Source organism: Panthera onca, chromosome A2 (assembly GCF_046562875.1).
Source record: "Panthera onca isolate mPanOnc1 chromosome A2, mPanOnc1 haplotype 2, whole genome shotgun sequence".
NCBI lineage: Eukaryota > Metazoa > Chordata > Mammalia > Carnivora > Felidae > Panthera > Panthera onca.
The window spans coordinates 70,270,247-70,282,742 of NC_138340.1; the positions used below are offsets into that span (position 1 = coordinate 70,270,247).

The 12,496-nt window shown below is 42.1% G+C and overlaps 1 protein-coding gene across 1 annotated transcript in view; it reads right to left on the reverse strand.

Moving 5' to 3' along the window:
- VOPP1 (VOPP1 WW domain binding protein) overlaps positions 1-12,496 on the reverse strand; it is a 110,729-nt gene that overhangs the window by 58,556 nt on the left and 39,677 nt on the right. Inside the window, exon 2 of the mRNA XM_078442595.2 lies at positions 564-622. Coding sequence (XP_078298721.1) covers positions 564-622 — 59 coding nt within the window. The remainder of the gene's footprint in view (positions 1-563; positions 623-12,496) is intronic.

Consider the following 12,496-nt stretch of genomic DNA (forward strand, 5'->3'; position numbering starts at 1 on the left):
GCAGGCACCCAGGGCATAGGAAGAAACATATCCTGCTTGAAGCCAAGAGCCATGAAAGGCTGACTGTACCTGTCTGGGGCGGGGGGAGGGGGGGACAGGCCAGGTGATCTTTGTATTCATTGTCAACACACACACACACACACACGTACACGCACACATAGTCCAGCAGCTGAGCTAAGGACTTTTTCCCTATCCAGCTCAAGTTCAAAATTCTACTCCCACTGCTCCCTTTACCTCGGAAAATTTGTCTAAACCAACATGACTCTGGCCCTGCTCAGACACCTTGCCCCTCTTGTCCAATCGTGTATGAGCCCACATGCATCACAGAACAAAGCACATGGTATTTCATGCTGTCTTCAAAGTAAGTGGTTGGAGCAGGCCGAATGTCCTTAGGGAAGTCACCTGCACAATCATGAGCAGAGGCATGTTGAAACCAAGGGTGAAGACCTCCCCAAACTGACTGTTCCCCATCCTATAAGCTGTCCTATTACCTATTAAAGAAATAATTCCCAGAGAAAGATGTGACCACAAGATCAAACCAACAGAAAAATGCAAATACTTACATATAATATGTTGGATAGAGTCCTTCAAAATACCAGCAATGTTTTTTGGCCTCTGTACACTGAAAATAGAAGGAAGAAAACCTTTGTCAGTTGAAAGTCATCTGCATATTGTTAAGACGACTGGACAAAAAGACACAAGGAAAGGTAAGTTGATACATCTTGAAGTGTAGAAAGCAGAGGGTTGGGGGAGACCATGCATCAGAGGGAGATCCACCCTCCACAATGACTTTTTATTTCTTTAAATTTCTTAAAAGGGAAGAAGAAAACATAGGAAAACATCTATTTGCCTGTAATTTTTCTAGCTTTCTATTTCCCTACATACATGGGCATGACCAATTCATTGAAAAGTAAACTAAAGACAATCTGTTTTTAAAAATTCACACAGTATGGGGACACCTGGGTGGCTCAGTTGGTTAAGTGCCCAACTCCTGGTTTTGGCTCAGGTCATGATCTCACGGTTTTGTGGTTTCAAGACCCACATCAGCACAGAGCCTGCTTGAGAGTCTCTCTCTCCCTCTCTCTCTTTGCTCCCCCCTTCACTGTCTGTCTTTCTCAAAATAAATAAATAAACTTAACAAAATTAAAAAATTCACATATTATGATACTCCAAATATCTAAAATATGCTAAAAATAAAATATTACAATTATTTCCATTTCCCCCCAACTTTTGTGTTTGAAAGGTATTTCCCACAGTTTTGACCTTTCCAGATCTTTGTATTTCAGAATATTCCAAAAGGCATATTCAAATCATGGCTCCTCCCATGGGGATCCACATCTGGCAGACTGCATAAAGCAGGATTCACTTGCCAGCATCAGTACTGCCCCCTGCCCTCATTCCCAGGGATGAGAAACAGGGAGGGTGATGAGGAAAGACACTAAGAGCCTCCCGATTGCTTTCCAAGGAAGTGTCACACTTGATGTTATGGGGGGCACAGCAGGTGCAAATGCTGCCCTGGTGGACAGACTGCCTCACATGCCTCCAACAAGTGAGAGCAAGCCGACGGCACCAAGTGCTCAGTGAGAGCTCCAAGCAGAAACACTGTCCTGGACCTAAACAAGATATTTCTAAAATTCTTCTGCTTGTTCTACCATTTTTTTTAATTCACAACTTCCTCCATTCATGATCCAGTTCATTGGACCCTATGTATAAACAATACCTCCCAAATAGTAGTGCAAAGCTACCAGTGGGAACACAGGGAAAGGCGTCACGAAAACAAAGCTTTCTTTGGGCAAGGCAGGGGCTGTCTCACCCAACTCCCCAGCCTGACCCCCGCTATCTGCCCTCTGCCTTGCCCAGTGCTAGCAGGTGTATGGCGATGCCTTCCCACCACAGTCTTCACGAATAGCTATCAAGACGTTTCAGAAACAGACCCTGACTCTAGAGTGGAGAGGCAAAAGCAAATATTATGTGTTACACTGGCTAAATCAGATGGGTTATGAAAACAGCATGAAACACTGGGGGTGGGGGGGTGGTTTAAATGTGCTTTAGGACACCCAGAAGCACACTCGGGCAGCCCAAAGTGACCCAGCTGTATGAATGGAAAATGAGTTTAATTTAGACTCTGTTAGTTCCTGTCCAGTTCAGAAAAGGAAATTCAGACAGCTAAAGAAATTAATTTATTTTGGCAAGAAAGAGAAATTTCAAGTGTCTGCCCTAAATTACAATTTATTTCACTAGAGTCCTCTATTATAAGCTGAGCAACCAGGGCGTTCTTCCAGGTGGCATGTTAAATGTTCCTTCTTTATTCTCCATCACTATTGGAGACAGGCACACTTTCTTAGTACTTGACACTCACCTCTCCCCATACTGCCCTATGACTACAAGGTGGCAGAGAGAGATCCAGACCAAGACATCAGGATCCTGCTCCCAGCTCTCTCTCTAAGCCTGACAGACTCTGTGAAAGGAGGCTCTCTCTGCCCTCGACACTCAGCTGCCCGTGTGGTGGGGCATGTGACATGCACAGATGTGTGTATGGGATCTATGGCAGTATGTGTGAACATCAGAACTACGACAGGGTATCGAAAAGCACCAAACTGTTAATACAGAACAACTCCCAGGCACTATCAGACATGACGATTGGGAAGGAAATCTAGCAGTGTCTGGGAAATGATGAATGTATTTCTCTTTAACCACTGACTATCTCTCCACAAATATGAAACATAATATTCAAAGGTTTATTGATCATGGCATTATTTCTAATAGCAAAATCTTGGAAATGACACAGATACTCACAGCAGCCTGCTTAAATACACAACAAGAAATCTACACAACGTGGCCAACAAGAGGTCTCTTGTTCCGAGGTCTCTCGGAAACAGTATGAAATGATTTCTAAGATGCAGTGTTACTCAAAAGACAATGGGCAAAAGTGTGCATCCACTATGCTCCTTGTTACGGAAAAGAAAAATTCTACATTTGGTTAATTTCTTACTAAACGAATTACAGGAAAGGTATAGTAAAAACTACTGAGAACGCTTACCCCATGGGGGCTGCGTTAGGAGATGGGAGAGAGAGTGATGACACATTTCTCTGTGTATACTTTTTTATTCACAGTTTGACTTTGGAATCATGTAAAATTCTTTCATGTTGAGAAAAATAAAGTTAAGTTAAAAAGAATTTGTAAAGAATCTACTCTTCTCAGACCACAAAAATCGACTAAGGACTATCATGGCACTGCACGCACACATCACTTTTTGCCGGAAGGAAGCAGACACAGCAAACAGCTGGGAAGTTAGAAGAGCTTCACAAGAAACTTGTGAGGAGAACACACTCCTCTTCACACCCTCCCAATGCCCTCAGATGTTAGGACACTATTTCCATCCCATTCTCCCTCTGATCTCAAAATGTTATTTCTGGTGTTTTTGCTGAGATCTTCAGTAACCTCACTGGGGCCTCCTTGGTCATTACTTTTGTTCACAGTTATTTGCTAATCACCTTTTTACCATTTTTCATTAAGCTAGTCAAATAAAACTTATTTTGAAAAGTATCAACCTCCATTTGTTCCTTTAGAAAAGATTCTCTTCAGAAAATGTTATTGTGGGGGCACCTGGGTGGCTCAGTCGGTTAAGCAACCGACTCTTGATTTCAGCACACGTCATCATCTCACAGTTCCTGAAATTGAGTCCTGTGTTGGGCTCTGTGCTGACAGTGTGGGGCCTGCTTGGGATTCTCTCTCTCTCTCTTTCTGCCCTCCCTTGCTTGTGCACATTCATTCTCTCCCTCTCTCTCTCTCTCTCTCTCTCTTTCTCTCTCCACCCCTCTCAAAATAAATAAAAATAATCTTTACCAAACAAAACAATTTGTGGCCACATTTCCTGAAGCAGAAGAGATAAACACTTTTGAAGCTGAGTTACCTACCATTAAAACATAGTTTCATTTATCGCTACTTGAAGCTAGTTTAAGCTTTTGACATTTGCAAACATCCAGGTAACTTCTTCATTATTTTTGGTAGCTGGACTTTTACAACAGCTTTCTTGTATAAGAAATATTATATAATAATACACACAGATAATACTTCCCTAAGTTAGAATGGGGTATTATTCCTTTTTACAGCTGGATAATTGGAAGAACACAGAATGACATATTTCATGAGCCAGCTGAAAACACTGAATGAGGACTAAGAAGTTCTGGGAATTTTCATCATCGAGTCTTTCCTTCACTAAATGCTTGTTAACTGAATCCCAGGTGTCAAAGTCAGCTTGCACACCAATCCAAGAGCTTCATGGTAGGACTGAAGATCAGGTACCGTAGGGCCGGAGGCGGAAAGGAAGATCCCTGCTAGAAACCACCCAGAGTTGAGAGCCAGTTCCGCCGAGTGAAAGTCTACCAACAAAACCATGATTCGCCTATCAATTCCAAACCTGAAATCTAGCATAAGCACCAGGATTCAGGGCAGACCCAGAAAGCTGGAGCTCTGGACATGTGGCCAAAGTTGTGAGGGATGAGTAAGGAGGGTTTCCAGATCATTCCCAACAGTGGTGGGCTCTCAGAAGTGACTTTGTGAGCAAATGGATGGGTGGTATGGGGAGAGGCAGAAGGAAGGCATTTGTGCTAGGGTCCACTAGGAAAACACACCCACATCAAGGGTTAAGGGTGTATTCATCCCACCGAAGAAAGATGAATCAGAACATAGCTGGGTTCTCAAGCTGACTGCCACTTATCAGCCATGGTGTCAGTCAGTCTGCACCTCAGCTGTCTTATTTCGAAAACAGGATCGTCTGTCTTCCCTGCTGAATTTATAAGATGGCTTTATGAAGTCACTGAGATTGAATGCATCAAAATGCCTGACCAGATCAGTGTATAGTCCACTGAATCTCACACCCAGCCAGGAATTCCATCTCTAAATGTGTGCCCTGAAACAAGCTTTCCTACTTCTCTGCAACACATGACTCACTTTACTATGATCATCTATCATCCAAGTAGAAGCAATGCTTTCAAACCTTTCGAGAACAAAGATTCTAAGTATGTAATATCTTACATTTGCACAGTATTTAGTTTTCCAAAATCTCTCTAAAGCAAACAAGCCCCACTCTAAAACAAGATTTAAGTATATAAACTAGGGGGAGAAAACCACCGTCCACCCAAAACGTAGGCCTACTCATTCTACAAAGGTACTATCATGGCTTCTTAGGGATTGACCATCCACTGAAAAAGAAACTATATTTGTTAGGAGAGGTCATGTCAGCTGCTCTCTGCTACCGACTGGGCATCTTCAATAGCCAGGGTTCTCTACCAGGTTCTGGGCAAACGGTAGGCCCTCAATGCACTCATAAATACTCCTCCCATGTGTATAATGAAAGTAATAAGCATAGCCATCTCTTTTTCAAAGATATCATAAATAATAGCAACATTCACAAAGCAGAATATGCAGGATTGTGAGAAAACATCTACCATAAGGAGCAAGTGAAGAGTAATCTAAGGTTTAAACTGGAAAGGTTTGTAAGACATCTGCAGTCAGGGAAGAACCCCAGTGCTCTATTATTCAAGGACTAGGATGTCTATAAATGTAGTTGAGCCCTCCTAAATATAGTCATCCATATTTAGCCAGGATCTAACTAAGCCCAAAGAACATATCCTTTGCTAATCCCCAACAGCAATCCTCACACTGACATAAATTATTCTGAATCTATCTGTGCTGAAAATAGGAGGTCCCAGATGCCACCGTTTAATAAAATGGTACAACTTTCTCCTACTCCAACTTAACAGAAGTGTTGCACCACAACAGCACACAGTCGACTCTGACAGAATGAAGCTGCTTGTGACTTTGGGACACACAGGAGTGAGGACTCAGTGCCTAAAGGATTCAGAACACTGGATTTTATCTAAATCCCACCCTTTCTCCTTTTGCTCAAAGGGGGATGGAGTTGGATCTTTAAATGAATAGCCAACTGGAAAAGTAGTGCTTCACTAACAGAACTGATCCCATTGACACCTGGAAAGCAAGGATTTTTTTTTTTTTTTTTAAACTTATTTCACCAGTCTGTCCTGGACCAGTAAGTCCTCAACTTTCTTCAACATGGTGGGAAGGCCCTGGGAAAATCAGTTTGAGGACTCTCTGTCAAAGGGGAAAGATGCCCGGCTGCACCTCGGTGCTCCTTTCACATTCGTCAAAAGCTGAACTTGAAACACACACCACCGGATGTAGGCTTCATTCTGTTCCAGCCCAATTAGAGTGGGCATTTACACTCAGCACAGACTCTGAACGAAGAGAGCCTCTTGGATGCTGGCAGGGCTGATGCTCAGGACCAGGGACAGAGAGAGAGAGGGCAGCAGGAGGCCTTGTAGAAGTCAGAGCAAGAATTTATGGAGGGAGTAACAGCTAATTATATCAAGGTCTCTGAATTTCAAACAATAAATAGGAGTCAGCATGCCTCAAATTCTTGTACTGGCATTTTAATCAACTTCCTAAGTGCCAATTACTTAATCCTTGGGCTTATGGATATTCTCTTTTTTAGGAACATCTTGCCTCCAAGGAACCTTGATTTTTTTTTTTTAAACAAAAGTATGAGGCTTCTCACAAGTAACATTTATTAAAGGAAAGAAAGCAGAGAAATTCTTTAAATAACAGAAATAAAAGATCGTCTGATGTCTTACAGAAGAAACCAATCAGCCAGCAAATAACTATTAGATATAGAATACTGTCTATTACTATCTTGAAGATTCTGGGGACATGTAGACTATAAGACACAAATTAGGCCCAGCTACATATCCCTTGGAAAATTCTGTGGACTCTCATAACTTATTCTGAAGAAAGCTTCCTTGTTAGCTTTATCTGCCTTAGTTTTTCATGAAGGAATGGTAGGGGAACTCAGTCAAGGTCCTTAATTCAAGTAGGTAAAAATCCTCATATCCAGGAAATGAAAATTAATCAATAACCAAAATTAAAAGGCAAACAATAAGGTATGAAAATATAATAAACTTAGTATCTTTAAATAAAAAGCTTACATAATAAAAGATAAAAATTCCAATAGGAAAAATAAATAAAAGTAATAGATATGGAAATTCTTCAAAGAAGAAACAAAAACGATCAATAAAGCTATTTTCTGAGACAAAATTCATTAGTAATCAAATAAGTATAAATTATAATGATGTGGTTTTAGCTACCAAATTGTTTAATAAAAAAAAAAACAGTATCAACTACTGATGAGGACAAGAGGGTAAAGACATATCACATAATAGTGTTGGGAATATAATGTCTCACACGACAATTTTCAACATATATCAAAAAACCCTTTGAAATGTACGTTTGGTTAACAAAATTATAACACATCCAAAAGATATATTAGTAGGCATATACTATCAGATACCAGAAAAATATACAATTGTATGGGAGCATTTTGCTGAGAAAAATAAAGCCAATAAAAGAGCATATCTAGGACAGCATATACTTGCTGCACATCATAGGACAGAGAAAACAATATGTAAAGATATATGCCAAAATAATGACAATAAATTACCTTTCTGGTGGCATTAGAGATGATTTTTTTTTCCATTGTTCATCTTGGTAATCAAGTTTCTAAGCTTTCCGTGTGGAACATTTTGTTTTTAAATTTGTTAAATTGTACTTGAAAAAGCAGATCACTTACTGTCCAATAAAGAAGTGCAGAGTAGACATAAAGAGATATTTAAAATGAGAAAATATAATTGGCTAACAAAAGTGAACATCACCCTACCATAAATTAAATAAGATGTAAGAGATGAACAAAGTTTGTGAAAAATAATATACAAGGCTAGAAAGAGTGTACTGAAACAGCAATTAAAACTGTATTTCTAAGTTTAACATCATGAAAAAAAATTCTCATTTTATGCAGTCATTTTAAAATACATTACATAATTTTAACAATGTAAAAACAAATCTGTGTTTATAGGAAAAACGGGACAATATGAGCCTAACTCTATAGTGTATTTTGGGAAGTGCGATTTCCTTTGGGCTGCTTTGCAAATCTCCCTCTAACTGAGCCTGAAATTCTTGTAACAATATTATCAGAAGCTGTTGTAGCAAGATGCAGGTGGCACATGAGTCCTAAATTAGCGTAAAAGGTGGGATCCGCTGAAAGACTCACAACACTTGGGTACACAGGCATTCCTACTCGTGCCATTTGAACATGAGAGTTCTGAGAAACATGCTTTTTTTTTTAAGTTTATGTATTTATTTTGAGAGAGAGAGAGAGAGAGAGAGCAGGGAAGAGAAAGAGAGAATCCTAAGCAGGCTCCACACTGTCAGCACAGAGCCTGATGCAGGGCTCAAACTCATGAACCGTGAGATCATAACCTGAGCTGAAACCAAGAGTAGGATGCTTAACTGACTGAACCATCCAGGCTGCACGACCATGCTATTTTTTAAAACAATTATCAACATAAAGTATAATTTATGAGACAGTCATGTGATCCAGGTTCTAGCTCAATATGAGGTTTAATTCATATGCCATTTGGAAAACCTACCCTCTTGTGTTTCTTCATTATTCTCACACGACTACCATACTCACGTCACTTCTGATACCAGATGTGTGGGGGTTTTCCCCACACCGCCCGGTAATTTGGTGACACCACCTGGGTGTCCTACAATAGTAACTCAGCTCTGACCCTATGTACCAGGAGATAGCATTAGATCCCACAGGTTAAGGGCTCAGTCCTGCAAGAGTGCCCTGACCCCCTTCAAGCACCAGTTGTCACTTAGGCTTCTGATCTACCGGCTCTGGATCAGAGGTTCCCACGACCCCCTCCTGAGGTTCCATTAATCTGCTATGATGGCCCATAGAAGTCGGAGAAACACCTGACTCACTAGATCACTGGTTTAGTATAAAAAGATAGAACTCAGGAACAGCCAGATGGACAAGATGCATAGGGCAAAATAAAAGGAAGGGGTATGAAGCTTCTACACCCTCTCTAAATGCATCGCTCTCCCTCAAATCTCTATGTGTCCACCCACCTCAAGTTCTCTGAACCCAGTCCTTTCGGGGTTTTATGGAGTCTTCATCACATACGCATTATTGATTAAATCATTGGCCATTAGCAAATCATTTAGCCTCCAACCTCTCTCCCCTCACTGAGGATCAGAGGAGGGAATGAAAGTTCCAACCCTTTAACCACATGATTGGTTCTGTGGGCAACCAGACCCCCATGCTTAGGTGCCTCCCAAACGTCAAGTATTAATATAACAACAGACACCTTTACTGGGATGAAAACCAAGTATGTATTTCTTAATATAAATCACAGTACTGCAAACATAAAAGTCACCCATTTTCAATGCACAGTTTGGTGAGATTTTATAAATTTTTATACTTTGTGCATTCAATAGCACAATCCAGTTTTAGAACCTTTCCATCACCCCAGAATGTTCTCTCTTGTCCTTTTGTAGTCAGTTCTAGCTCCTGCCCCAGCCCCGGGCAACGCTGATCAGCCTTTTAGCTTTCTCTTGCCTTTTCTACAAGGTTCAGTTAGTTACATGAAACGATAAAACTTACAGTCTTTTATGTCTGGATTCTGTCCATCTGTGTTTGTTGCTGTCAGCAGCTCACTCATTTTTAGTGCTGAATACTATTCCATCGAATGGACACACCACACTTTGTTTATCTATTTATCTGTGTTGTTTCCTTGTTCGGGCTATTATGAACAAGCCTGCTATGAACGTTCGCATGAAGATCTTCGTGCGGACATATGTCTTCATTTCCTGGGTAGATACTTAGGAGGGGAATTGCTGGGCTATATGGTGACTCAATGTTTAATTTCTTAAAGAATCTCCACTCTGTCTTCCAAAGCAGCTGCACTATCTTACATTCCTGCGTGCAGTGTGAGGGCTCCAGTTTCTCCACATCCTCACCAACGTGACTACTATTTCTGATCTCAGCCCTCTGACACTGTACTGGTATCCCGCTGTGGTTTTAACTGGAATTTCCCTAGCGACTAATGAGGCAGAGCATCTCTTCACGCTAGCTCAATTCTAAGGTGAAAATAGTAGCTGCCATTGATGCAATGCCTCTTATCCTCCAGGTACTCTGCAGGTAAAACCTCACTTAACAGCATAACAACCCTGAGAGTTAGGCAATAGAGGTACTTAGAAGCAAGTAAATGAAGGTCTCTGAGAGGTGAATTAACTTGGCCAAGGCAACACAGGAAACAAGCGGAGAGTTGTGGTCTAAATAAAGCCGGTGGGTTTCTAAAATCTGTGTGTTTTCTCTGACAGTGGACAGATGTCGCACTTTCCTGTGTCACGATAATTCATAATCCCATTCTTTGCTCTGTCTGTCGCGTCTCCCACAGGGAACCAGAATGAGATTTATTTTAGGCATCATCTCATTGCCTAGGAGAAACGAAAATGATGCCTGAAACCGCATGAAAGACCTCATTCCATCCTTCCAAAATAAACCTTACTAGAAATCATACCTTGGAGCACCCCTCCGCTCTCAGCACTATCATTTACTGCATCTCCAAGAGCAAAAAAGACAAGGGTGCTTAGCAGCTTTGCCAAGACTTGGCCAACCTGCCGCAGACAATCCCAAACCAAAGGAGCCCAAAGCCTACCTGCAGGCAAACCAATCTCTTTTCCGCTCAGAAAGTGTTCTTAGCTGCTAAAAACACTCAGAGCTGCAACTTTATAGCACAGAACAGCACAAAGTGAATTCACAGGTGTCAACCAAAAAAGTTTATGTGACAAATTTTGCAAATGCCACCAAACATCATTCATTCAAAAACTGATGACTGGGAGATTTCATTAGAATGATCTGAAAGCAGTGATAACAGGTGGAAATAGTAGAGCTACTGTTACTTGCCGGCAACAAATTAATAATCAACCTTTGTTATGGGCCAAAGGCTAAAAAAGGAAGCACTGAATAGACATGAAGCCTTTAGATACTCTCCCCAAGGGCCCCAAGGGCCTAATCCAGGGAAGTCACCCCTTTCAACAATGTGCCTGCAGAGTACAAGAACGACCTTATGAAAAAGTCAGCAGATCAGCTCAGCAACCACCTGATCTATCGCTGGTGCACCCTGCTTGTATGATACATATCACAGGAAGTGACTACATCCCACAGCGCCGCCCAAATGGATAACAGACATTTACTGTTACATTACGTCGGAACTAAATCTTTGTTTGCCAACAGATCCAAAAGCTAACCACCAGACTGGTGAGAAAATACCAACTTCTTCTCTGTTGTCGACAGAAATGCCTGCAAAGATTCATAAGCACAGCACTTCAAGAGCAAAATGCCAAAAAGTAAATAAGGACTTCCTAAGTTGGGCTGTGTACTAGCCTCCCTATTTGGCTTATATTTTAGAGCGAAAGTGCGTTGGATTGTCTGCTGACATATAGATTGCTCTAAGTCTGGATTTGGACTGTAAGGAGGAAGCTCTTAAAAAGAGCTGAGATTTGGCTAAACACAATGAGAGGCTGAACAATGTTGGGATCATCCACATCCAGAAGGTGGTACGACATATGCCTCCTCTCATGCCAAGCACCTTTGTCCCCAGAAAGGTGCATACTGTTAACAGTTCCCTGGGTCTTCACAATTGACCAGTGCAGGCCCACGACAACTCCCTAGCACCCACCCCAACATCAGCTAACTGCTACTCTCCATCAGGTCTCCACTTAAAGATGAATTTCTTCCTGGGCGCCTGGGTGGCTCAGTCAGTTGAGCGTCCAACTTCAGCTCAGGTCACGATCTCGCAGTTCGTGGGTTCGAGCCCCATGTCGGGCTCTGTGCTGGCGGCTCGGAGCCTGGAGTCTGCTTTGGATTCTGTCTCCCTCTCTCTGCCCCTCCCCCACTTGCACTCTGTCTCTCTCTCAAAAAAAAAAAAAAAAAAATTAAGAAAAAAAGATGAATTTCTTCCTAAGTCTGAATGCAGAAGGGCAGTCTGCAGGCTTTCTGCAGAAGGGACTCTGCGGGCCACCCCCAAAACAGTCTGACTCTACCATTTACACGTCCTGGGCTTCTCCTTTGTAATTACAGTGGTTCAGTAGTTCATTGTTACCTGGGGCTCAGTGTCTCTTATTCTCCTAAACACAAAGGCAGGCACCTATCAGTGTAACTCAGGCTTGCTTCCCTAATGCTACCACATGTACATTATGTGGCATGTATAGGGTGCTTAAACGAAAATCCAATCCTCAAATCCCCCACAGAAATTCACTCTCCCAAAATCCACTCACCAACAATGGGCGAAAGGCTATGCCAAGTGCTGGGTGGAGGCTTGGATCCATCAGGGCAGTAATCTGCCCACACCCTTCACTGCTCTCCTTAGCTCCTCTCCACAAGCCAGTGAGGAGGCCGAGAGGGCCCCACCTGGGAAACTGCAGCTCACGGTGAGCCTGGCAGAACATACAGCAGGACCTCCAGCTCCAGCCTAACTCTGTCACATCCCCTTCCCCGTCAGCTGCCCTCAGACCTCCTGGACTTCGAGACACCTCTCTTCTCCAGCTGATGCAGTGAAGAACTTTCACTGC